We start from the raw sequence: 27,372 nt of genomic DNA on the forward strand, positions 1-27,372 counted from the left end.
TGCCCTCAAACCAGGCAGGAACAGGGCTCTCCCTCCCTCTGGTGTGGCTTCAGCTGGAAACAGCAGCTCCCCCAGTTCTCAGGCCTCTGAGTCACCTCCTTAGGTTCTGTTGCCCTGAGGCCAGGTCAGCCTCCCTCCTCTGTCCTAATTGCTTCCTGTCAAGGGAGCTGGCTCCCTCCAAGCGTCCTTGAGAAAACCTTTGTAAAAGTAATTGAGCGTTTCAGGAGGAAGCAGAAACCTTCAGCTGACCGCTCCCCCCTCACTGGCCCCCACTCCCTGTAGGGAACAGTGCTTCTCTGGCTGTTGAGGGGGGCATGTTCTGAGAAAAACACTTTGCCACCAACTCCCATCACCACCCCACCACCTCTGGGTCAGCGTAAACGGTTCTCAGGACTCTGGGCTCCTGTGGATGGTGGAACAGTGTCTGCGCTACACAACACCCTGGACCAGGGGGGCAAGCAGAGGCTGAGATCCAGGCTGTGTGCCCCTTGCCAAGCTGTGAACTGGGGCATGAAAGGGGTATATCATTCTCATTAGCTCAAATGTGCCATCTACTGGCCTAGCTGCATGCTTATGGGATTGCTACATTCAAAGGGGCACCTTTTCCTAACGTGTGCAAAGAGCACGAGGTAGACTAATTGTAATCCTGACTCTTGGCCTTTCTCCCCACTGCCCTCTATCCACTAACTGCCCACTAACTCAGGTGGGCTCTTACCATGTCTTCCATTGGACAGAGGGAGAAACTGAGTCCAAGGCTTGCTGCCACTAGCTCCCTTTTGGGGACAGTATTCCTGCCCCCACACCCCCCAAATCAGCATATGGTCTGGCGCTGATGAATGGATCAAGGCCTCCCAGGAAAAGCGAAACTGAACCAATCAGATTCCCTTGCTTGAAAACTGAATTAAGAGACACAGAAGGGAGCTGTCAGTCATTGGTGAGTCTGGATACAGAGTTGAAGAAGCAGCCACTTTGTGCAGGGAAACCAAGGGGGTCTCAAGAGAAACTAAAGAAAAGAGTATAGACGCGAATATTGCCAAAGGGATAAGAACCCTCAAGGTCCAGAGATGAGAGGGCAGAGGTCCCACTGACAGCGCCTGTTCTCTTGAGGCCCAGCCATTCTTGAATTTCCATCTTTAGAGTCCCTTGTTATCTGCTCACCCCTTGCTGTGAACTAGCTTGAGTGGGTCTCTGTTCCCTGTAACCTGGAACAAGGACCTCTGCCGCAAGGAGGATGCCGAGGTTCCCCCATTGTGTGAGCTCCCTCAGGTCGTTTCTCCCCTTTTCTCCTCACCCCAGCCCTGTCTCCACTGGGGGAAGAGAAGAGGCCCCCAGCACGGTCACACTTTTTATTCAATGTCAGTGAAAAAAAAAAAAAATACACCACACAGCACAGGGTTGAACGGTGAGGACAGTCACTGCAGGCACAACAGGAGCAGCCATCAGGAGAGAGGGGGCCACGCTGGAGAATGGGTTGGGAGGGCCCCCTTCTGCCACCCAGCCCCCACCTACTTCTCCAGGCCTCCACCAAAGCAAGCAGGGCCAGATGCCCTGGGAGGCCCAGTCCTGCTCCCACCCTCTGGAAAAAGTAAAAGAAAACCCTGAAAGTTTTGGAAAGAAAATTCCATATTTTTCTGAGACTTTTCAATTGCAGCTTCAAATGACGTTTTTTTTCAAAACTGATGAATAAAATATGTAAGCAATGTGTTCTTGCCCCCACAGTGATCTCCAAAGTCAGCACAAAGCCTCACCCAGGGTGGATCTTCAGGAAATACTTGTTGTTTTAGTAAATTTTTGTATAAAAGTATTTACAGGGTCAGCTTACTCCCCTGCCCAGCCTCTTCTCTCTCTTTCCTTTCTCTCCCCTCTCCTCCTTCTCTCTTGCTCTGCAGTAGGATGGATTTCTTCCTCGAGGGACTGTGCTATTGTCAGGAAACACTTCAGTGCCTTTGCTTATGGGCTTCCTTTTTCTTAACTTCTGATTTAAAGGTAAATCATATAATCTTGACTACAACTCAAAAGACTAGAGTGGACATCTGAAGTTCCCCTTTATAATGATATATATATATATATCATTTATATATATATATATTGGCTGAGTCACTTGGTTTGTGGGATTTTAGTTCCCCAACCAGGGACTGAACTCGGATCCTTGGCAGTCAGAGCATGGACTCGTAAGCACTGGATCACCACGAAGTCCCAGTGATGATTTTTAGAGAGAAGAAATAAGGGGCTCATCAGTTAGCCCAAAAGGATGAATGAGGGCAGAATACAGTTAGAAAGCAGATTGAGGACCTTGCAATTCACAGAGCTGCTGCAAAAAGATACAGAACTTCAAGGGAGAGTTTGGATATATCAACATTTTAACTGTCCATATATTTTCGTGTCTATGCAAGTCATACTTCATACTCCGCGAACTCTGTGGCAAGTCCTTCTTTGCTGGGGCAGGGATAGGAGGACTGCCTCTCTTCTCAAGGCAGGGCTGGTGCTCTACCACAGGAATTCCCAAGCACACAGTCCCCAGGACATCCAGGAGCATGTGGGAGCAAAGCCTGGCCTGCCTGTGGCTCCTCCCATGAGCAAGATGGGGGTCTCAGTTCCCAGGCTGACATTATGTGTTCACCCTGCTGAGATGGCTGAGAACCTTTGACCTGAACAGCAAATATCACCCATGGTATGTGTCCAGAAGCTTGGAGTGATTAAACATGCTTTCATGAGTAGGATTTTCCCACCAGTTAGAAAGAAAAAAAGAGAGAGAGAGAAAAACAGTTCCCTTAGGGAGCAAGATAGTAAAGACACTGCAAGGTGCTTCCAAGGTTGAGTCAGATGCCTCCTAAGACAGCACTGACCTGTTAGCAGAGCTGCCCAGAAATAGAAAATAAGATGTTTGAAAATGTGGGGGCTTCAATCAAGCTCCTATTTCTTTTTGGAAGACCACAGCCTCAGACACTTCTTAGCAGAAAGCTTGTAAAGGATCAAAACCAACTTAGTTTTCTTTACAGTCAACCTCCGTACCACTCAGAGTGAGAGGAATGAGCAGGGAAGAGGCTATGAAGGGAAGAGACCCTCATAGAGCCCTGGGCTCAAGTCCGGGCACTGTGCCACCTCCTGACTGTCCTCGTGCACTAGAACTCCACTCTGTGCCTCAGTTTCCTAGCGTGGAGAAATGGAATGAAGAATCCTATTTCCCTAGGCTGTGAGGATAGAATGAGATGGGGTCAATGGCAAGATTTAAAGCATGAAGTTCTGTGTGATTGTGAATTAGGTTAGAGTCAACATTTGGGGGATAGGAACCCCACTTTGTAAAAAGTCTCCCACTGGAAGTCTAAGCTGAGCTGGGCTGTAGAGTCCTATGTATCTCTGGTGCTGACTGACAGCATAGAACAGACTTAACGGCCAGCTCCTGAGAGTAATGGAACATCCCTTGAGGCATTGCTGGATAAAAACTTGCTGGTTACTGCCCAAGGATGTGAATTCCCCAGCCTGACCATGTGGCTGGTCATAGGCAGAAGGATGAAAAGAGGGTGACAGCTCAGTGGACTTGCTATCTCCAAGGGCAGCAAGAAGGAAGGTCTAGGAGAGTTTGAGGGAAAAAGTCAGCTTCCCCAAGAGTCTCCATCTGCAGAGAGGGAGGACTCAGAAGTAAGAGGTACGCTGCATCCCTTTCCTGAAGGTATACTCTTGTACTCCCCAACCCGGCAATCATTCCCGCTCCCACATTGGGTTGACAGCACCTGTGAACTAGACTGTTTTCACCAGCAGTTCAAGAGGAAATCCACTGTCACTGCACATCAAAGCTAATTTCTGATTATAAGTACAGGAGAAAGTAAAGTGAAAGACTTGATGAAGCAAGATTAATTTTCCAGCAGTCAAAGCATGCAGCTGTAGAGCTCACTGATCCAAAACTGGAAAGCAGACACTGAAAAGCAAAGCCAGTATACTTGGAAGATGACAAATTACCTGGCAGATTCAGGATTGGGAGTCAGAAAAAGCCTTTCAGATGGAGCATGCCCGGCACATTTTTAGGCATTAATCCATAAACGCAGCCTGGCAGCCTAAACAGTGGCCGGCTGGTCTTCTTCTAGCTCCTTCTGCTTCCGGAGCAGTGAAAGAACAAAGCCCATCCTTAAACTAGACCAAATCCAGATGTGGGAACTACACTTGTCTCACTCTTGGCAAGCCTTATGTTCTCTGTTACTGAAGTCAGCTCCTAATCAGCATTAAGTGCACAGTAGAGAGTTGCTCACTGAATTGAAAAAAAGTTCATTTAAAAGGAAGCAGCAGAAGCTGCTGACAGTGACAGTTAAGGATTTAGCCTGATAAAAAAATGTGTCATCTGGTAAGTTGGGTGATATTTTCCTCTCTTTTTTTCTCAGCTCTTTTTTACCCTCTGAAAATTAGCACTTTCTATATTCATTTAATCGTTTTACAAGAAACCAAGTAATACAAAGTATGTTTTAATATCCTCAACTAATAAAATGAGTTTAGTCCTTTTAAAGGGTATTAAAAAATAAGTATTACCTCAATTTCAATTTTTCTTAAAATCCCCACTGTGGTTCCTAGATTTCCAAATACTTTCCCTTTCATCCCTTCTGCAGCTCTGTGTGGAGCTGAGCAGAAAGATTTAACTGTTCCTCTCAAACTAACCAGCCTTACTGTACCCTCTCCTCACCTGAGCTCAGTGTCCCTGTCTGAGACCCTGACCACTACCCTGTGAGCTGCCAGAGGGCCAGAATGTGTCTTGTAAACTACCATAGCCTTAGCACCTAGGGGTGCCTGGCCTTGAATAGGTGCTCAATAAATGTTGAAGAAAGGACTGAGTGAACACTCCAAAGGCTGGGGCCAGAGGGGCCAGGTAGATTTGTGGGGGCAGGGCACAGACCACCCTTAAGGGTTCTGGGTCCTCAGTGAAGGACAGACCCAATTTGGCCCTTTAACTGGGGTCTGTAGGACCACATCCTATAAAGCACAATCCCAGAACAGAATTTCAAAGCAGAACCCAGCCCCCCTCCCTTCACCCTGTACCTTGGGGCAAAAACCAGTTCCCCTATGCCCAGCAGATGTTGGTTCTGGGCCAAGACTGGGGCTGGGGCTAGGCCATTAAATACCTGAGGATCTTCTCTATTCCAGGGTGAGGTGGTCCCTTAAGGATCTTGACTGAGGAGAGCAAGGGCTTGGGCAGAGGGGTGGGTGGGCCAGAGAGTGAGGCTGGAGTCCCCCTCCCCCTAAGGAAGGGCCAGACAGAGAGGTCACTGGGTTGGGAGGTGGCCACGCCCTTCCTGGCCAGGGGCCCTGCCCCTCACCAGCCTCTACTTCTGCATGTCACACTGCAGCAGCAGCACAATAGATGGGTCACTCTTGGCCGCCTCCTTGAACTCCTCCAGTGTAATCTGGTCGTCCTTATCTTGATCCATCTTCTTGAAGATCTTGTCCACACGCTGCTGGGGCGTGAGCCCATCCTGGTTCATGCGCATCATGATCACAGTGCCCACCATCTTGTAAATAGCCTGTTGGGGCAAGGAGGGAGGTGTGAACACTCACCACAGGGACAGGGGACTGGAGGTGAATGAAGGGCCCCGGGGGTGGCATGGAGAACAAGGGGCCGTGTGAGGATACTGGAAGGTGATGTATAGTCATTAAGACTGGCTATTTACTCAGCATCTCACACCAGACGTGTCTACTACCCAGCTCTTCACCTCCAACCTGCTTCTGCCCCAGCGGGTCCTGTCTCAGTGAACAGCAAATTCATTCTTCTAGATGTTCAGACCAAAAGCCTCGACACCATTCTCGACCCTCATCTTCTCACACCCATGTCTAATCTTACAGCCAATCTTGTCAGCCCTAATTCTGAACAGGCCCAATAACGAGCCGCTGCCTGCTACTTCCATTGCTCCACAGTTGTCGCCTCCATCCCCCTGTGACCGGACTGCTGTGGAAGCCTCGCAACTGGTCTCTCCCTACTTTTGCTGACCTCCCACCCGCTCAGTCTGTTCTCCACACGGAGAATAGAGAGAGCCCTTAAGGGCTTCGCATCTCACTTAGAAGAAAGTCAAGTCTCTATCCCAAATGATGATGCTAAGAAACAGTCTCCTGACTACCTATCTGACTTCTTCCTACCACTCTCCCCTTGCTTACTTCTGTCCCACCACCCTGGGCTCCTGGCCACTCCTTGAACACTGGAAACACAGTCTAGTGGGGTCTTTGCATTTATTCTTCCCCATATGGGGTCACACAGAGTCGGACACGACTGAAGCGACTTAGCAGCAGCAGCAGCAGCAGCAGCAACATGCAGAGATCCTCCCCCTGACACCTATGCAGTTAGCTCCCTTACTTTTTCCAGGTTACTCCTCACATCTCACCTTACACAAAATCACTTTTCCTTCAATGCCCTCTCCTCTTACTTTGCTTTGCTTATCTTCTTTGTAATACTTACTGCCTGACATAGCATAGGCTTTGTTTTGTTTAATTTTCTTGCCAGAAGGAATGTCCTATGAAAGCAAGAATTTTAAACAGAGATTGGCAGGTGGCAGTCTCTGCTGAAAGAATATGAGTTGAGAACTTGGACTCTTGTTGAAAGAATATACATTTGTTGAAAGAACACTGAGTTAAGAATTTGGGACTCTGGAGTCAGACTCCTTAGATTTGGGATCAAGAACCGTCACCTGATACATTTCCTCAACCGTAAAATGGGGTTTCTAACAGTACCGCCTAGACTTGTTGGGTAAAGTACTTAGCACAAGACCGGTCCTACTCTGAACACCCAACCAAGGCTAGCCGCTGGATCCTGGGAGGAGGCAGGAGGGAGGAGGGGAGTGGTGGGCTACCGAGGCCTGAGCGGGGAGGGTGGCTGGAGAACGGCCCTCGCAGCGAAGACAGGAAGCTGTGTCTTCCCAACCCACCTCAATGATCTCCAGCATCTCGAGACGCGTGATGCGCCCGTCACCGTCCAGGTCGTACATTTCAAAGGCCCAATTGAGTTTCTGCTCGAAGCTACCGCGGGAGGTGACCGAAAGGGCGCAAATGAACTCCCGGAAGTCGATGGTGCCGTCGCCGTTCTTGTCGAAGGTGCGGAAAGCGTGCTGCGCGAACTTGGAGGCGTCACCATAGGGGAAGAACTGAGGCGGGAACACGCGGGGCTGGGGCGCAGCGACAGCTCTGCGCTCGCGGCCCACCCGCTGGCTGCCTGGCCCCGCCCCCGCTCGTCCGGCCCGCCCCCCAGAGTGTCTGGCCCCGCCCCCTCTCCCAGCCCGCCCCCGGAGTGCTGGGCTCCGCCTACCTTGATGTAGAGCTGCTGGAACTCCTCCAGGTTGAGGATGCCGCTGGGGCAGTCCTTCAGGAAGCCCTTGTACCACTGCTTCAGCTCCTGCTCACTGAACTCGGTGTTTTGAACCAGGTCTTCCAGCACCTCTGGGGCCAGCTTGCTGTTGGTCTTCCCCATGGCAGGGCCTGGCGGACAGAGGGCTCCCTCAGTTTGGTCCAGGGCAAGGCCGTCACCTCAGCAGCCTTCCGCCAAGTCTCTCTAGGACGGGGTTCCCTTTCTCCACCACAGCCCCTTCCTCTAACAAACTCCACATTCCCACAGCCAGGACCCCATCCTTCCACAGCAGGGGGGGGGGGAGGGGTCCTCTTCCCACCTTTATGGTGGACACCCCCCCTCCTACAGATGGGTTCTGTCATTCCACCACACTCCTTCCCATAGAAGCTCCTGCCTCTCCTCTGCTCCCCTCTTTCCCCCAACACAATGTGGGGGCTTTCCCCTTATTACATCCCGATTACAGGGCCTCCTCTCCAAGCAGGCCTCTCCCCTCTGCTCACAGCAGTTTTCCTCCCCTGGCAACCAGGGTCTCTAGCCTCCCAGGGCTCAACTCTCCTCGTTCTCACTGACCAGTTTGCAAATCCCAGTCTTCATTCTCTCCTCTCCTCTTTACACCTTCCATAGCTCCCTACACCCATAGAATAGTCGTAATCCTCTCCTTGCTCTTGAGAGCTCTCTGCACTCAGCCTCTACCCACTGCTACAAGCTCCTCTCCTACCTGGCAGGTTCCTCATGTGTTCCCCTGGCGCTGTCTCCCAAGTCCTTCCTCAAGACCTTCCAGGCCACCTGAGCAAGAAGCTTCTCTCCCTTCTTCCTCTGTACAAACAGAAATCCTAGCTGGTAACCCTGATGTCCCTGACTGTATTCTCCTTTTCATTAGTTCATTCATTCCCTGAGCATTTATTGAGGCTGACCATGTGCCAGGCCCTGTGCTGATGATGGGGATAAAGTCAACACGAGCCAGACTTCACTAACTCATAACTCTATCAAAGAGGCTGATTGTAAAGCACCTTAAATCCACACCAAGGAGTCTGGCGTGGGGCAGAGAAGCTCCTGTGGTTTTAAAGCAAAGGCTGGAAAGACCACATTCATTACACAAATACTTATAGATTGTTTACAATATGGTGCTGGGGACCCAGAGAGAAGGAACGTGTTTTTCAGATTTTTCCTTGGCTACAGTGTACGAGATGACCTGGGTCGGGAGAGGAGGGGCAGCTCTGCTGCAGCGTTCAGGTGGGAGGTGATGACAACAGGGTGGGGTGGTAGAGGGATATGGACGGACTGAGAGATGCTAGGAGGAGGCGCTGGCAGGACCTGGGGACTGAATGCATGCGGGGCTGAGAGTGACAGAGGACTGCAGCCAATGCTCAGAACCGGGGCTGAATGGATGGAAAGGATAGAGGCGGTATTTCTGAGACACAGGTTTGGGGAGGGTGAAGAGTCAGGCCCCAGTGGGACCATGAGCCCCTCAAGTATCTTGTGCCTGAGGAAGTTCTTGCAGAGGGAGGTACAAACCCTCCCCAGGAAGCCTGGCTGGAGTGAGGCCCCTGGCAGGCCCTGAAGGCTGAGTTGACATTCTTATCAGACCTCCATGGGGGGAATGTCCTGCTAGAGCCTGACTTCCCCAGGACATGACCTGGGAGGTGAATCTGACCCACCCAGAGTCTCTTTGGAAGAGTGCCAGACCCCAGCTGCAGGGTAGCCTGTCATGAAGACACTCTGGAAAAGGACACCCGCAGGCTGGCAGAAGGAATTCCACTTCCACAGCCCAGTGCATACCTATGTGGCTTCTAATCCTTACTGCTGGGAATACCCTAGACAGCCAGGTCTGAGTTTGGTCAGTTCCCTGCCCTCTCTCCTTGCTTCATGACTTCAAGCAACGATCTCCAGCCTTTTTGGCACCTAGGACCTGTTTCATGGAAGACAATTTTTCCACAGACCACAGGGTGTGGGGATGGTTTCAGGATGATTCAAGCGCATTGCATTTATTGTGCACTTCATTTCTATCATTACTATGTCAGCTCCACCTCAGACCATCAGGCATCAGATCCCAGAGGTTGGGGAGTCCTGAGTTACAGAATACCTCTGGATCTCAGACCCTCCCCAGGGCCATGAAGAAGATCAAGGAGCAGTGGAGGCAGCAACATCCTTGCCTGCCTCCCACCCCCAGAGGATGATGAATCCTACATGCTCCCAGGGGAAGCCAGGGAGGGGGAGGTGCGCCATCTTCAGGAACTTGGAACCAGGGGGTCCCACACACAGTTGTCCTGGGACTGGAATCAAAAGCACAACTGAAACACACATGGGCAGAAGGAGGCGGGCTCCATCCTCAGCTGCCCCCTCCTCCAAAGCACACTGAAGGCTCAGGTACGGTCAAGAAAGTTCGAGAAGGCAGAGGCAGTGGTGTCTGGTGGGGGAGGCAGAGCCTCTCCCTCTGTCTCCTGTGAGACGTGCCCAAGTGTCTGCGTAAGCGGTAGGAGTGGGTGGGAGCACGTCAGTGTATAAGACTGCAAATCTGCCAGAAGGCACACACACACGTGTGTGTGTGTGTGTGTGTGTGTGTGTGATGGAGTCTACGTGGCTCTCACCTTCTGCCCCTTTTCTCTCCCCCGCTCTGTGCTGCCTTCCCACCATTTTCTGTCTCCTGGCCATACCTGTTCTCAGTCCCCATTTGATTCCTGGCCCACCAGGGACTATGAAGGACGCTTTATCTCTCTTCATTCCTTCTACCACTCTTAGGTCAGCAGGCCAAAGCTTTTAAGATCATCCCCTTATGTTAGTGAAAAACTGGAACCCAGAGAGAGAGGAGAAAACTGGCTCAGAGTTACACCCAGGCTGAATCCACGCCACCTGCCTGGACTGAATCCTGCCACCCACCCTCTCTGAATCACCTCTTGTCCACTACAGACAGAAAATCTATGGCTCTGATCTGCCTCTTGGCCTCAATGGGACCATTTTGCTGGCTCCAGGTCACACTATCTGATACCCAGGAAATATCCACCCTTGGGGTGGACCACCAGGGCCTCTGACTCAGCACAGCTACAGCCAGATTCACCCTCAATCTGTGATGGTCCTTCTCTCTCCATCACCCTTCCTTCCCTCCATGGGATCAGGGAGGGAATACAACCATAGTTGCATTTAGTTTCCCCTCTTCCTTTTCCCTGGGTCCCACTTGCTACTAAGGCCTATTGTTCCTTCTTTTGAAGTGCTCCTGGAATGTACACCACATCCTCTCCCCACGACCCCCCCACCTCGCCACTGCATAGTCAGGGCCAGGGGCACAGCCAAAGGGGCTGAAACCCAGCTGAGGCACTGCTTGCCAGGGCTTTCCTTGTGATTCCTCTGTTCAACAGAATGTCTTCTAGTTTTGCCCAGAGGTACAATATAGGGTAAGACTCTTGAGAGTCCCTTGGACTGCAAGGAGATCAAACCAGTCCATTCTGAAGGAGATCAGCCCTGGGATTTCTTTGGAAGGAATGATGCTAAAGCTGAAACTCCAGTACTTTGGCCACCTCATGCGAAGAGTTGACTCACTGGAAAAGACTCTGATGCTGGGAGGGATTGGGGGCAGGAGGAGAAGGGGACGACAGAGGATGAGATGGCTGGATGGCATCACTGACTCGATGGACGTGAATCTGAGTGAACTCCAGGAGTTGGTGATGGACAGGGAGGCCTGGCGTGCTGCGATTCATGGGGTCGTAAAGAGTCGGACACAACTGAGCGACTGAACTGAACTGACAATATAGGGTAAGGGTTGCCATACCCATGGGTCCCCTCAAACTCCAGAACCCTCTAGAATCTCATGTCTCGAGTCAACTGTCTAGCCTTACCTCCCACTACTCCCCTCACAACTACATACTTCAGTCAGAACCTACTTCAATTGTTGTTCATAACCCTTCCTTCTCTTCTGGGCTGATGCAGCCACAATCAGCCTTCAGGGCTGACTAAAGCCCACTTCCTTATGATCAGCCTCTCCCAGACTGGAGAGTGGACAGTCAGCAGCCTGGACTTGGCATTCTGGGCATGAGTAGACCCTCTGAGGCCACAGAGTTGACCCTGACAGGTGTATAGACTCCAGACCTCTCAGACCCTCACCTGGTGCTCTAGAATTCCAGAATGGAGCCTGATTTGGGGAAGAGTTTTGCATTACACTCTTGTCTGGGCCAGAAACATTTCTCCAGACATTTTGCTCCATGGTAGAGAGCTTATCCTCTCCCAATATAACCCTGTCTGCTTGGGAGCAGCTCGGACAGTGAGAAAAGTCATCTTCCCTCACTCCCATTGTCTCTCTTGTAGCTGCCCACACAGGTTCCCATTCTGCCCTCTCTGGCAGGACAGAAGTGCCCTGCAGAGACCTACTCTGGAACCCAGAGATGTTCAACGAATGTCCCTTTGAGGATTATATTCAAGGGGCAGAGCCCCCTTCTTTCTCCTTGGAACAGCATCAGGCTGTTTTGTTTATCTGTGTTCTCCTGCCATTGCACCCACTTAGACACAATAGAACCTAGATCTGAGGAAAGGAAGAGTTCACCCAAGGTCAAGTGGAGTCCATCAGCAGGAAGAAGGCCAGAACCCGCGGGGGCATGTTCTGTTGGAGCTGTGGCCTGGCTGAACGTAGGCAGGCTCCTCTTGAGGGCTGCCTCCAGCTCTGAAGAAGCTGGCACTTCCCCATGCATGAAGACACTGTGCCTCTGGGCTCAGAGGCTTCTTTCAGAGGGCAGAGCTCAGAGTTGTGGGCTCCAAATGGGAGGGTGGCAGAGAGGGTGGGAGGGACTGAGGGAGGCAATAATCCCACACCCTCACCAAGCTTCAGAGGAGCTGGTGCTGAGACTGTTGCCATGGTGACAATAGCTCCCTGGTCAGGAGATTTTTTTCTTCTCCTCCCTTTGCTCTTCTCCAAGCAGCAGCCATGGCGGCAATAGCTAGGTCTTCTCCTTCTCCTTATTAGTGAGTGGCAGGGGATGATAAACCAAAGCTGGGCTTGTTGACTACCTTCACCTTGGAGCTGCCCATGCCATGTGGGCTCTTGGTCAAGAAGGGACTCCTAATTGTTAAGGAGGAGCCTGAGCCTGGAGAGTGTGTAGGAAAGGGGAGGCCCATACCCAGGCCTGGGTAAGAAGCAATGTCCTTTTGGTGAGGACTAAAGCCCCTCAGACCTCCTTTCTGAAATGTCCAAAAGGTTTAGGAAAAGAAAAAAAGGGTCCTGTTTTCTCATAATCAGTCATAGAATCAGAGTGCGTCAGTGTTGGAAGGTTGTCCAAGATCATCTCATCAGATCCACTCCCTGTCCTGCCCATCCACCCTCTGTTTCTTATCTCATGAAGGATCAGAGAGGGAAGTTTGACTTGATCAAACAGCAAAGGCAAGTTCTTCTGCCCTCCAGACTCAGGCTGCCTTAGGGAAGGAGCCATACAGTCCATGGAGCTTTGGCACGATTCCCACTGAGCAGAAGGAAGACGGGAGAGGGAGCGGCTGGGTGCAAGAAGGCCAGAGAGGGTATGAATTAGAACAATATTTGAGTGGTGGAATGAGAAAACCTGGTGCTTTGGCTGTGAGGGGTGAGGGGAACGGAGGAGGCTGGGACCTTGGCAGCAGTGACTAACAGGTCTGGGTGGTCTACTGATGGGTGGTACTTATCTTGAAGCCAGGTGAAAGAGGTGGAAGATGGGCCTCTGTCTCTCACTGAGACCATGGGGAGGGGGGCCTGCTGAAAGAGAGTCATGAGGAGGAGAACTGGGTGGCCCCCAGGTATGCTGTGAGCTCTGTCAGCTTGAGAGGTGGAGGTGGGGACGGCCTGAGGGGCTGTGTGAAGTGGGAGTGGGCTCTCTGTGGAGGTGGAAGCTGTCTTTCGGGACAGGGACACTGTGGTGTGAAGTGCAGTGAGCTGCTCCTCGGGCTGGGTGGTGTGGCTAGGGGCTGTCAGTGGAGGTGGGAGGTGGCCATGGGGCTGAGCTGACTGCTCATGGGGGAGGGGGATGGGTTCCTCTAGCATCAGCACCACCACACCCCCAGATGTGTGCGTGTGGTGTGCGTGTGGTGTGTGTGTGGGGTGTGTGTGTGTGTGTGTGTGTTGGGGACCAGAGCAGTTGTTGCTTTGGGGTTAAGGAGGCTCCTTTGCCTCTTTCCCTGGGACGTGTGGGGCCAGGACTGCAGTGGGGGTCCCCTGGCCAGGGGCGGGACTCCCATAAGCTGCCGCCTCCGGTGGAATCCGGGGTCAGGGAGATGAATCCGAGGGTGCAGGAGACGAGGGAATGGAGAGTGGAGGGGGAGGGGATACGTGCCTCCACCCTGCCCTACCCGCGTTACCTGAGGCCGCTCGCCGGGTCGCTGGATGACTCTGAGCCTCCGCGGGTCGCGGGGACCGAGACGGGCTCGCGGGCCGGCCTCCAGGTTCTCCAAGGTCCGCGCCGAAGCCGCCTCCCAGCTCTTGGATCTCTCTGTCTCTCGGAGGCGGCACGATTTGCATAAGCCCCGCCTCATCCCTGGCATGTTGGGCGTTGATTGGGTCGGCTGAAGCGGAGTGGCAGGCGGGGTTTCAGGTGGGGACCGGGTGGCCAGTGAGGCCCCGCTACAGGAGCGCGCCTCGCCCGCCCGCCCGCCCTGACCTTCCCAGAGTCGCGAGGAAAAGGGGAGGGCTGTACCTTCGCTTGTATCCCGCCCCGAGACTCAGACCCCAGGCCATACTCTGAGGTTAAAAGTGTCCACGATTGAAGTGGATTCGCAAAAACAACCGCACGGTTGCTATGGGAACGGAAGAACCACAGCAGAGGCTCTAAGCCTTTCCTTCTTGGGCCCAGCGAGGGTGGGGATGGAAAAGGGGATGAGTCACAAGATGTGATCCCCCTCCCCCGCACATCCCACCCAAAATCGGAGGAGGGTCACGAGGAACTGAGCGGGGAGGGAAGAGATGAGGTGGTCAGCAGCCCACGCCTTCACATCATTCATCGCCTCCCCCAACACACTCACTCCCCCCAAGCCATGGCAGGTGGGCGAGGATGGCGAAGTACCCAGCCCCTACCTAACCCCACGCTAGAATTTCGATCCTTCCCCCACACAGGCATTTGTTACTTCTCACGGAGTCCTAGGAGGCCTCACGGGATCTCCCTGAGAGGTATCTCTCTGCCAGCCCCATGAACCCCTCCATTTCCCACCCTCCCGTCGTCCCGTCCCGTAGACGGAGCCTGTCCCCAGCCCCCGCCAGTCTCTGGCCTCGGATGTTGACACAAGCTCGAGGCGGTTTACACTGAGCGGGTCTGGAAGGTTTCAGAGCCCTGGGAACACCTCCTCCCCTCATTTGGGGGTCTCCCCAACGCCAAGCCCAGCCGCCCGCCCCAGCTGCACTGGCAGCTGAGAGCTTCCAACCCAAGGCGATTATAAGGAACCCTTTAACTCCAAATCGGGGGCGAAAGGGGAGCAGATAGCTTCCGGTTGGGCCACGTGCGGGGGAGGGACGTCTAGGGATCTGTCAAAAGTAGGGCGGGGCTTCTGGGGATTGGTTGAAACGGAGAGAGGATGTTGGGGGACAAGGGGCTGAAAGGGAGGCGGGGCTTTTTGCCAATTTTGAGGGCGTTGAGGTGGGAGGAGCAATAGGGGATGAGGATCAGCTTGCCAAGAGTGGAGGCTTGATCCCAGAAACTTCAGAGCCAGACTCCCTGGGGAGGAGCCAGTGGAGTTCTCTCTTTTTCCTTAGGAAGCGTCCGTTCCCCCTTGAATCTGTTTTGCTGTCCCATCCTCCCAGCTGCAGGCTTTGTCTTCTCTTTGGGTTACTAGCAGAAAGACAGCATACCTGGCACGTCCCTGGCCCCTTAGTTGAGTGACACCCCAAAGACAGGTGTTTGAAAACCCTGACTCTGTCACGTCCTGAGCACCTGACCCTGGGAACCCCGAGAAGAGCAAAAACACATTCCTGCTCACAGGTATCATAACCCAAGGCATGAGCAACCGGGGAGAAGCAGCATGAGATGCTGGAAGCGGACTCTGGAACTCAGATGGAATCCCATCTCTGCCAGGGAGCCCACAGATGAGCATGGGCAAGACCCTTCTCTCTCTGGTGCCTTCCTCAGTCTGTAAGATTGGGAGCTGACCCAGGAGGCCCAGGGACACAGGAGGCAGGGGAAGAATTTCAGCTAGGAGGGTGAAGAAAGAGTGTCATTCTGGACAGAATTTTGTGGGCATGAATCTGACTGCTCTCTGCTACACTTGTAAGCTTCTTAGCAATAGATGACATATAGAGAGCTTGCTGCTGCTGCTAAGTCGCTTCAGTCGTGTCCGACTCTGTGTGACCCCATAGACAGCAGCCCACCAGGCTCCCCCATCCCTGGGATTCTCCAGGCAAGAACACTGGAGTGGGTTGCCATTTCCTTCTCCAATGCATGAAAGTGAAAAGTGAAAGTGAAGTTGCTCAGTGGTGTCTGACTCTTAGTGACCCCACGGACTGCGGCCCACCAGGCTCCTCCATCCATGGGATTCTACAGGCAAGAGTGCTGGATTAGGGTGCCGTTGCCTTCTCCGATAGAGAGCTTACTTTGTGTCAAATACTATTCTAACACTTTATATGTATTGCCTAATTTATTTTTCATAAAAACTCTTTGAAGCAGGTACAGTCTTTTAAAGATTTTTTTTTTAATGTGGACTATTTTGCGTTTTTATTGAATTTGTTAGCAGTATTGCTTCTATTTTATGTTTCTGTTTTTTGGCCCTGAGACATGTGAGATCTTAGCTCCCTGATTAGGGATGGAACCTGCAACCCCTGCATTGGAAGGCAGTTTTAACCACTAGACTGCCAGGAAAGTACCCCAGAGCAGGTACTTTTATCACTCCCATTTAATAGATTGAGGCATTTAACAGTTAAATAACTAGCTCAAGTTCTCATAACTGGTAAGCTGCAGAGCTGGGATTTAAATTCAAGCAGTCTGGCTCCAGAGTCCACACTTGTAGCCAGTACACAGTATTGTCTCTCTTTAAGATCCTTCAAATCCTCAATGGGAAGGGCTTTGGATTGGAATATTCTTTTCTGATTCCCCCAAGGCATTAGAAAGGCAAAGCCCAGCGGGATATATTGGTCCTGCTCTGGCTCTTTAAACCAGGCAGGACATCCACCCAGCCTTGCCCATGAATCATCACAGGCCCTGTGACTGTTCCTGAACTGCCAGTCATAACCCATCTTCACCAGCTTATGACACTTGAGACCTGATCTTGATCCTGCCTCTGCCCTTTAGATTCAATGTTTAAAGCAACAGCAACTGACATTGACTGAGTTGCTTCACTATGTACCAGACAGTCTGCCAAGTCCTTTATCTGTATCATCCCAAATATGACTTCTGCCAAAGGTGACATTTAAAATATCTAACAACCAGTTCAGGCACAAGCATTACCAGTCAGAATGGATGCTGGCCTTAGTTTTAGATCAAAGACTCTGTTCTTCCAAAAATGAACACTTTAGTTACTGGATCAAGGGGAGCAGGCAGAAGAGAAGCTAGGAAGATAGAGGCCCAAGGCTATGGCTAACATTTACCAATCAATTTAGATTGATATTTTAACAACCTGCTGTACCAGTGTGTAGGGACTATATTTCAGTCCTGGTATCATTATTTTATTTCTTAACAGTGAATGGCAGCTCAGAAATGCTAGAGAACTTGCCCATTTTAACACAGCCCATTTAGTGACCCAGCTGGGATTCCAACCTCCGTCCACTCCAGAGTACACACTCTTTTTTAAATGGAAATATGTATTTATTTGACTGTATTGGCTCTTGGTTGTGGCACGTGGGATCTTTGATCTTTGTTGCACCACGCAGTATCTTTCAGTTGCAGCATGTGGATCTAGTCCCCTGACCAGGCATTGAACCTAGGCCCCCTGCACTGGGGGCTTGGAATCTTAGCCACTGGATCACCAGGGAAGTCCCCAAAGTGCATGCTGTTAACCGCTAACTGACCTGCTGTGTTCCTGGGAAAGGAGAGTGTTCAGAACAGAGCTGTTTCCACTGTTCTGCAGCTAAAGGCTGAGCCAGAGGAGTGAGATTTAAGTTCTGGAGCTTCGTTGTGACCGATCTGTTCTCAGGCTTGGCAGCACCTGTGAGGTATGTTGAAGGAAGGGGCTTGGCAGAATGAGGAGGGCAGAGCAGCCTGAAGGGAAAGAGGAACAGTGTGGTTGTGTAGGAGACCCCCAAAAGGGGGCACAGAAGAACTGAGCCCAGTAGGGTTTCGGTGAGAGCAGACATCTGTAGGCAGTGGCCAGCCGCTTCAGTCTGCTCTACTGAAATGCTAGCATTCCTCCCCTTGCTGGTCCCAAACGGTGCCTTTATGATGAATAACGCTTCCTGATTCCCTGGGTTTCCTCAGCCTTCTCAGTGTAGCCTGGTGACAGCTGGAATTCCCCTGGGTTCTAGATATTTCGTAGTCTTCTTAGTGGCTTGGAGAGAGTGAGATCACCAGCTTTGGGCTCCTTCCTTTCCTCTATTGGCTAAGCAGGATTTTTTTTTTAATTTTCAAAATAGAAATCTATAATTTTTTTTCTCTTGTTAATACACAGTGGCTAAAAAATAATAGAAAGAGAGTGGAAGTTCCCCGTACCCTCTCCCTTAAGTATTACCTACAGGGGACCTTGTGTTTTGATGGCCCTGCTCTCATTTATTTTCTGCTGGAGAAGCCCTATGGTGTAGTGGGTCAAATGCATAGACCCTGGGGCTAGGCTTCCTGGGTTTGCATCTATCACTTTCCAGCAAGGTGACCACAGGCAGGTTACTTTATCTGCGTCTCAATCTCCTCATCTGTAAAACAAGGATAATAATTACAGTACCTATACCAAAGGGATACTCTAAGAATTAAAATGAGTTAATACATGCCAAGTGCATAGAACAGATTTTACTTTGGGGAATGACTCCTTCCCCATTGTATACAGTCTTGGTGGGACTATCAATCTAAGTGTCCTGCCTTCCTATGGACAAGGATTGGTCATAAGACTCAAATAAGGCTAAATAGTCTCTCTCGCTGTTCCTCTCAAGCTAATCCGAATCTTGAGTGAAGTGACTCAAGGGTGGTAAATGATTAGCTCTGGTTTATTCCAGAGCAGTGCCTTGATGATGCTATAATTCATTGCTGCTATCTGAATCCTCAGAGCCACTTTGGTACACATTTCTTCCAAAGACCTGCTTCTATTTTTCCTTTGGCTCTGTGAGCCATTTTACATCCCTCCCTCAAATTTATTTTCTTTCTTTTTTTTAAACTTAAGTTCTCCAGAGGTGACTTTTGTTTGCTTGCAGGAAGTACATGTGTGTTTGTCATATTTCTCTATCAGTTATGACTCTTGGTTGCAACAGACAGAAAATCCAACTCACAATGGGCTAAGCAAAAATAGGATGAAGTAGCTCTAGCAAGAGAAAACTCTACAAGTAGATTGGACTTCAGGGGGTGACTTGATTCAGAGGCTTAAGCAATGTGATTAATATCTGACCTCTTTCTAGGGCGTGGCTTTGCTCTCCTGTGTCAGTGTCAATTTTGGTTCTTGGGATCCATATAAAGGCAAGATATCTGCTATCATCTTTAGCCAACATCCTTTCTGGGGGAGTCCTACAGAAAAGAAGAGTTTCTCTTTTGCAGAGCAGCCAGTCAACACCTGGGTTGGTTCTCATTGGCCTGATTTGGGATCCAGGCTAAACTCAGAATCAGTTTTTGGAAACAGGGGGATCCAGTGCTCTCCTTGGCTAGGACTGAGTTACTTATCCACCCCTAGAACTGGGAGGTAATTCCTCCTAAAGCATGTGTATTCAGAGTAGGGAAGGAGGCTGTTCCTACCAAGGACAACAGTTCCAAGTTCCTAAACTATACAAACACACAAAACTAGGTCAGTTTTCATTCCAATCCCAAAGAAAGGCAATGCCAAAGAATGTTCAAACTACTACACAACTGCACTCAACTCACACGCTAGCAAAGTAATGCTCAAAATTCTCCAGGCTGGGCTTCAATAGTATGTAAACTAAGAACTTCCAGATTTTCAAGCTGGATTTAGAAAAGGCAGAGGAACCAGAGATCAAATTGCCAACATCCATTGGATCATAAAAAAGGCAAGAGAATTCCAGAAAAGCATCTACTTCTGCTTCATTGACAATGCTAAAGCCTTTGATTGTGTGGATCACAGCAAACTGTGGACAATTTTTCAAGAGATGGGAATACTAGACCACCTGACCTGCCTTGTGAAAAATGTGTATGCAGGTCAAGAAGAAACAGTTAGAACTGGACATGGAACAATGGACTGGTTCCAAATTGGGAAAGGAGTACGTCAAGGCTGTATATTGTCGCCCTGCTTATTCAACTTCTATGCAGAGAACATCATGCAAAATGCTGGGTTGGATGAAGCACAAGCTAGAATCAAGATTGCCAGGAGAAATATCAATAACCTCAGATATGCAGATGACACCATCCTTATGGCAGAAAGACAAGAGGAACTAAAGAACCTCCTGATGAAAGTGAAAGAGGAGAGTGAAAAATCTGGCTTAAAACTCAACATTCAAAATATCATGGCATCCGGTCCCATCACTTCATGGCAAATTGATGGGGAAACAATGGAAAACAGTGACAGACTTTATTTTCTTGGGCTCCGAAATCACTGCAGATGGTGACTGCAGCCATGAAATGAAAAGACATTTGCTCCTTGGAAGAAAAGCTATGACCAACTTGCTGCTGCAAGCAGAGACATTACTTTGCCAACAAAGGTCCATCTATTCAAAGCTATGGTTTTTCCAGTGGTCATGTATGGATGTGAGAGTTGGACCATAAAGGAAGCTGAGCACTGAAGAACTGATGTTTTTGAACTGTGGTGTTAGAGAAGACTCTTGAGAGTCCCTTGGACTGCAAGGAGATCAAACCAGTCAATCCTAAAGGAAATCAGTCCTGAATATTCATTGGAAGGACTGATGCTGAAGCTGAAGCTCCAATACTTGAAACTTGGCTACCTAGTGTGAAGAACTGACTCATTAGAAAAGACCCTGATGCTGGGAAAGATTGAAGTCAGGAGGAGAAGGGGACAACAGAGGATGAGATTGTTGGATGGCATCACTGACTCGATGGACTTGATTTTGAGCAAGCTCCAGGAGTTGGTAATGGGAAACCTGGTGTATTGCAGTCCATGGGGTCGCAAATAGTTGGACACAACGGCGCAACTTAACTAAACCGAATTGTACAGGAAGCCAGTTGATGAAGAAGTCTGAGAAATGTCATTTATAGGCTTCCAGCCCCTGGCTATACAGAAGAGGGCATAGTAAGACTAGAAAAGAGAGAGCAAGCAGGTAAGTGGCTGCTTTGTAAATTCAAAGTACTAAGACTTAGTACTTAGTTTCAGCCACCTTCCTCAGTGTTTGCTGAGAGATGCCCAACTTCAAAACTAGCCAGAGAACCTCGCTGCTCTCCCAGTAGGTTTCTATAAAGAAGACTGAGACCTGAACAGGCCATGATTATGAAGATGAAGGGAGACAAACTGCCCTTGCCCCTCATTCCTTTTGAGTCTATTCATATAGTCCTTTCTGATAGTTCTTGGAGGGGAATCCCAAAAATTAGCTCATGAAGTTTTGGGATATCCTCAGTATAAAGGAAGAACCTCAGTTTTCTGCCTCTTGCGCCTTTGTTTCTTGTGTGTCTCCTTTTTTTGGAATTAAAAAATTTGGGGGGGGGCTGTACTGCACAGTATGCAGGATCTTAGTTCCCCAACAAGGGATTGAACCCACATCCCTGGCAGTGGAAGTGTGGAATCTCAGCCAACAGACTACTAGGGGAGCCCTACTGTGTGTCTCCTTTGCATTCACATTACTATCACACTCACCCAGAAGACTTCACTTTTGACCCTCTGGTCCCCACACCAAAGCAATTCTCTGTGACACCAGCAGGGTGTCTTAAAATTTAACTCAATTCTGATGCTGTCTACCTGGACACAGAAGCTGAAAGATTCTACGGTTAAGGGCTCAGTCTTACCAACTTCTCCCATCCTACTTCAGATGCCAATCACAAGTAGTAGATCCCCAGATCACCCACAATTTTTAGCCCAGTTGGCTACAAATCAGTGGTTCCCATGATCCCTGCCGTGGGATAGATTAATCTGCTAGTGCCACACAGAACTCAGGGAAATATTAATACTTAGGTTTACCTGTTTATTAAAGGACATGGTAAAGGTTACAGATGAACAACCAGGCGAAGAGAAGCACAGGGCAAGGTATGTGGGAAGGGCTCAGGACTTCCACGTCCTGTCCAGGTGCCTCACTCTCCCAGCACCTCCAGCTGTTCACTGACCCGGAAGCTCTCCAAGCCCTCTCCTTTTGGGGTTTTTATGGAGGCTTCATTATACAGACATGATTAGCTATGTAAGAAACCTGTATGCGGGTCAAGAAGAAACAGTTAGCATCCCATATGGAACAGGATTGAGAAAGGAGTACGACAAGGCTATTCATTGTCATCCTTAATACCTTTATTTAACTTACACACAGAGCACATCATGTGAATTCCAGGCTGGATGAGTTACAAGCTGGAATCAAGATTGCTGGGAGAAATATTGACAACCTCAGATACATGAATGATAACACTCTAATGGCAGAAAGCAAAGAGGAGCTAAAGAGCCTCTTGATGAGGGTGAAGGAGGAGAGTGAATGATTTGAGAGAATAGCATTGAAACTTGTGTAGTATGTGAAATAGATCACCAGTCCAAGTTCGATGCATGGTGCACTGGGGCAACCCAGGGGCATGGGATGGGGAGGGAGGCGGGAGAGGGGTTCAGGAGGGGGGTTCGGGATGGGGGACACATGTACACTGATTCATGTCAGTGTATGGCAAAAACCACCACAATAGTATAAAGTAAGTAGCCTCCAATTAAAATAAACAAATTAATTTTTTTAAAGCCAATTTAAAGATCAGTATTAAAAAAACCAAGATCATGGCATCCAATCCCATCATTTCATGGCAAATAGAAGGGGAAAAGGTGGAAGCAGTAACAGGTTTCCTTTTCTTGGGCTCTAAAATCACTGCGGTTGGTGACTGCAGCCATGAAATTAGAAGACGATTGCTTCTTGGCAGGGAAGATATGTGTTAAACTTTTTATTAAAAAACAAAGACATCACCAGGCTGACAAAGGTCTGTATAGTCAAGGCTCTAGTCCTTCCAGTAGCCATACACAGATGTGAGAGCTGGACAATAAGGAAGGTAGAGCACCAAAGAATTGATGCTTTCAAACTGTGGTGTTGGAGAAGGCTTTTGAGAGTCCCTTGGACAGCAAGGAGATCAAATCAGTCAGTCCTAAAGGAAATCAACCCTGAATACTCTTTGGAAGGACTGATGCTGAAGCTGAAACTCCAATACTTTGGTCCCTTGATGTGAACAGCTGACTCACTGAAAAAGACCCTGAATCTGGGTAAAATTGAAGGCAGAAAGAGAAGAGGGCAACAGAGGATGAGATGGTTGGATGGCATCACTGATGAGATGGTTGGATTGTGGACATGACCTTGGGCAAGCTCTGGGAGATAGTGAGAGACAGGGAAGCTGGGTGTCCGTGGGGTTGCGAAGAATTGGCCACAACTTGACAACTGAACAACAACTTTGTAATCGGTGATCAGTTCAACCTCCAGCCCCCTCCCCTTCCAGGGAGGGACAGAAAGTTCCAGCCTTACAACCAAAAAGTTGGTTTCCCTGGCAACCAGCTCCATCCTTAGGTAACCCAAGTGCATGCTAAAAGTCACCTCGTTAACATGATGAAAGACGCCATTCTCTATCTATTTAGGAAATTCCAAGGGCTTTGGAAACTGTGGGGGGGGGACACTAAAGAGAAAATATACATATTTATTATAATTCACACAATCAGGAAGGGGAGTCAACTCCTTTCTCAGTTCTGTCTCAGCTGACCCATAAGGTAGTAATATAATTAATGTGTCATCTGTCACTACTGCCATGGCTGGGGTAGGACAATACAGGAAAAAGCACTGTGGAGAGATGACATAGTGATAGTGCCAGTTGGAGAGAGAAAACAGTGTGCCCTAGAGTGGTCAATTCCCGGGAATTACAGAAAACAGATCCTGCAGTCCAGCACTGATCCACTGAACTTTTCGTGACAATGAGCATGTTATACCTCCATGCTTATCCAATATGGCAGCTTCTAGCCACTCATGACTGTTGAGTACTTGAAATGTGATTAGTGCTAATGAAGAAATTAATTTAACATTTTTATTTAATTTTAATTTAAATAATCGCACATTGTCATTTGTTGTTTACTCACTAAGTCATGTCTGACCCTTTTGTGACCCCATGGACTGTTACCCGCCAGGCTCCTCTGTCCATGGGATTTCCCAGGTAAGAATACTGGAGCAAGTTGCCATTTCCTTCTCCAGGGGATCTTCCTGACCCAGGGATGGAACTCACATCTCTTGCATTGGAGGCAGATTCTTTACCACTGAACCATGAGGGAAACCTCATAATCACATAAAAATTGTGGTTATTAGATTGGACAGCACCTGCTGCAGACCTTGAAGTTCAAGATAAAAAGGCTACTTAAGATTGGAGCTGTAGGCGTGCTGGGACTATTGGAGAAGAACCTGATGTGCTGCCAGCTAAAGGTCAACAGAAAAATGTGACTATGTTTCAAGAGTCCATCCATATCCAAGAGGATGGTTTAGGGTCAAATCTCTCACCAGCAGAGTCTGCAGGGATGTCACTACTGACTCTGAGGCTATAGTCAATGAGTTGGGTTAGTGGTGGCAAGGCTGAAATTTACCAGAACAATATATCAATCATTAAAATATTGAGACATTTCCACATCAGTTGGTAAATAGCCATTTTCTCAAGTGCCAGCTGCCACCCTTTCCACCCTGCCCCAACCCCAGTAGGACTCCCTGGACTTTTGAACCACCAAGCGGAATCAGCCCTGCCTGTCTGCCTCTGGCCTGACACAGAAGGGGGCTTTCAGAACTGACAACTCGCCAGCAATTGTTCCAGTGGGTTGGTGCCTGTGCCACTGAGGTTGTTAGATGTTTGGAACATCACCCCTGGTGTAGTACACTGAAAGTGCAGCAATTGCTGTGTGGTTACTTGTGCAGGGAAAGGGCGGTTATGACCCACAGGAAGAGGCCTGCCCAAACTCACCATGGGCAGTCACATGAGGAACCTGTTTTTTCCTTTCCCCCTCCTCCCTGAGACTCAAAGCAGAGAAGTGATCACAAGGAAGGGGGTGAGTGTGTAAGAGCTCCCTCCCTACCCCCAGAAGCTAGAGCTTTAGGTCTGCCCTTCATGGAGTAGAGCTGGGAAACTGTAACTTTAATTGAATTTCAATCCTTGAAAGTGATGGAAACGGTGGGCTGAGGAGTGGTTTGGGCAAGTGCAAGGAATTTGCTCCTTGATCCAGTTGCTGATCTCTTGTCTGCCACTGTGCATCTCTGGCACATCTCTTTCTCCCTGGCCCTGGGATGCTCAGCCAATGAACCCATAACAAGCCCTGTCCTTTGCCCCCCAACACGCATACACACACACATCCTAGCATGCCTGGCTGCCTCTTAACACTTCCAGGGGCCTTTGGGAATACTGGAACAGATCAAAACATACAGGGGCCAGCCTGGCCATTAGAGGAGAGAGCTGTCATGTGGCCCCACGGCTTATGGGAATAATTGATCAAATGCTGGGAATTTGGAATTTTGAATGGAGAGGCATAGAAATCTCAGTGTCAATGAACAAGAAGCCCATTGATGGCAGTGCTCTAGGAAAAAAGCCCTGTAATCTCTTTCTGGGAGGTCTCCAGGTCTGCCCATCTGCGGCAGTTTCTTGGCTGTTCAACCCTGTCTTGGAATCCATGAGCTATCCCTTGACCTTTCTAATGTTCATCGCCTGCTCGCCCCACCTTCCTCCTGCCCTCTTCACCTTCAGTTAGCCAGAGCTGGTTTCTAGGGCTTGCAGCCAAACCACTCTCAAAGCCACATAAGGTCAGAGACAGAAGGTGCAATAAGAAGCAGTGACAGCAGAGGGCACTCTGGGCTCACTTTGAAAGGGGGCCGTTTGGTGGCCCCAAAGGTTTGGCTCAGATGGTAAAGAATCTGCCTGCAATGCCGGAGACCAGGGTTTAATCCCTAGGTTGGGAAGATCCACTGGAGAAGGAAATGGCAAACCACTCCAGGATTTTTCTTGGAGAATTCCATGCAAAGGTACTCTTTGCAACAGTCCATGGTGTTGAAAAGAGTCGGAGACAACTGAGAGATGAACACTTTCATAAAGGTTCTGGAGGCCTTTGAAGGAGAGATGAGTGGCTCTTCCTTCAAGTATTTATTCTAGCAAGGGCAGGGAGGGTGCGTGAGCAGATGATGAGACGGAAAGTTGAGCCCTCTCTTCCAACCATGGTTGCATCGTTAACTTCATTCACTGTGTGACCTTGAGCAGGTCACCTAACCTCTCTGGTTTCCTCATTTGTGAAAATGAGATAAAACTAGAACCGACCTTACAAAGTTGTTATGAAGAGTGAGTGTAAAAATGCATTTTTAAAAAATTTAGGTATACTTGATTTACAATATTGTGTTAGTTTTAGGTAAATAGCAAAGCAATTCAGTTATACATTGTATGTAATTTTTCAGTTTTTTCCATTATAGATTATTATAAGATATTGTATATGATTCCCTGTGCTATACAATATATCTTTGTTGTTTATTTTATATATAGTGATGTATACCTGTTAATCCCATACTCCTAATTTACTCCCCGCCATCTTTCTCCTTTGGAAACTGTAAGTTTGTTTTCTCTGTTTGTGAGTCTGCAATAATGGATCTTAAGTGCGTAGGAAAAAGCCAGAGACAGAACCAGAAAATGATAAGTGATGACAAAAGAGGGCCCCTGGACAGTGGCCACTGACTTCAGATGCTTCTAGAGGACAGAGACGTTATTGAGATGGGGGAAGGGTCCTTGGTGCAGAGGAGAAGGGATAAAGGGAAGATTTGGCAGCAAAGTTCGGAAGAACCATCTGCGAAAGGGAAATGGGGGCACACTCTCCTTTGAGGTGATCAGAAGGGAAACCAGGACAAATACTGGAAAAACTGAGGATAGGCATGTAAGCTGAGAGACTTCCTCCCCCCACACAGGCCTCTCGTCTTTGTGAAGCAGGCCACCAGCTCACTGAGGGTCTGATGAGAAAGGCTCAGCTCTGCCACCTTCACAACCCTGAGCCTCCGTCTTTATGCAAATCCTGCATCATTCTTCCATCATTCTTCTCTTAACTGGCATCATTCATTCATTCATTTAATACACATTTTTGGATTAAATGTAGTACTAAGTGCTAAACTCTGGGAATACAAATGTGAAGCAGACTGTATTAGTCAGGGTTCTTGAGAGAAAGAGAACTAAAAGCGTTTACCTGTCTATCTATAGAGAGAAAGAGAGAAGGAGCATCTTCCGCATCTGCAACCAGCAAGCCGGGGACCCAAAAGAGCCAGTGGTGTGAGTCCCAGTCCTAGTTTGTGGCAGAAGACCAATGTCCCAGCTCAGAGACAGTCAGGAGAGAGATCAAATTCTCCCTCAGCTTTTAATTCTATTTGAGCCTTTGTGGATTGGATGAGGCCCACCACGCTGGGGACTGAGGCCCACTGCTTTACTGAGTGCGTGCATGCATGCTAAGTCACTTCAGCTGTGTCCCACTCTTTGCGACCTCATGGACTGCAGCCCACCAGGCTCCTCTGTCCATGGGATTCTGGACACCCCAGGCAAGAATAGTGGAGTGGGTCACCATGCCCTCCTCCAGGGGATCTTCCCGACTCAGGGATCAAACCAGCAAACAGATGCCTCCTGCATTGGCAGGCAGGTTCTTTACCACTATCGCCACCTGGGAAGCCCAGGTGCTTTACTGAGTCCACTGAGTCATACGCTAACCTCATCCAGAAACACTCTCCCAGACATACTCTACAGACTAGTTGAGTTGACACACGACATTAACCATCATAAAGACCAACATGGCAACCCTCTCACAGTTTACAGTCAAACAGGAACAATAGACATAAAGTAAGCCAATAACTGTATAATTACACATTGTTGTTATAATAGGCCTGGAGGGAAACAACAGAGTGC

The 27,372-nt window shown here is 49.3% G+C and overlaps 1 protein-coding gene across 1 annotated transcript; it reads right to left on the bottom strand.

Annotated features, from left to right (window-relative positions):
- Positions 1,333-13,771, bottom strand: HPCAL4 (hippocalcin like 4). Its single transcript, XM_018042180.1, has 4 exons — positions 13,619-13,771; positions 7,274-7,443; positions 6,897-7,112; positions 1,333-5,504 (listed from the first exon to the last, which is right to left on the bottom strand). The coding sequence occupies exons 2-4, from the start codon at positions 7,433-7,435 to the stop codon at positions 5,307-5,309; spliced, it is 576 nt and encodes a 191-aa protein (XP_017897669.1). The 5' UTR covers positions 7,436-7,443; positions 13,619-13,771; the 3' UTR covers positions 1,333-5,306.

This window comes from Capra hircus, chromosome 3 (assembly GCF_001704415.2).
Source record: "Capra hircus breed San Clemente chromosome 3, ASM170441v1, whole genome shotgun sequence".
Lineage (NCBI taxonomy): Eukaryota > Metazoa > Chordata > Mammalia > Artiodactyla > Bovidae > Capra > Capra hircus.

Excerpts from the sequence above, each read along its gene's own strand:
- HPCAL4 (XM_018042180.1), bottom strand. The coding sequence starts at position 7,435 with ATGGGGAAGACCAACAGCAAGCTGGCCCCAGAGGTGCTGGAAGACCTG. Across the intron at positions 7,113-7,273 it reads TCCAGCAGCTCTACATCAAG|TTCTTCCCCTATGGTGACGC; the intron begins GTAGGCGGAGCC and ends TTCCCGCCTCAG. Across the intron at positions 5,505-6,896 it reads AGATGCTGGAGATCATTGAG|GCTATTTACAAGATGGTGGG; the intron begins GTGGGTTGGGAA and ends TTGCCCCAACAG.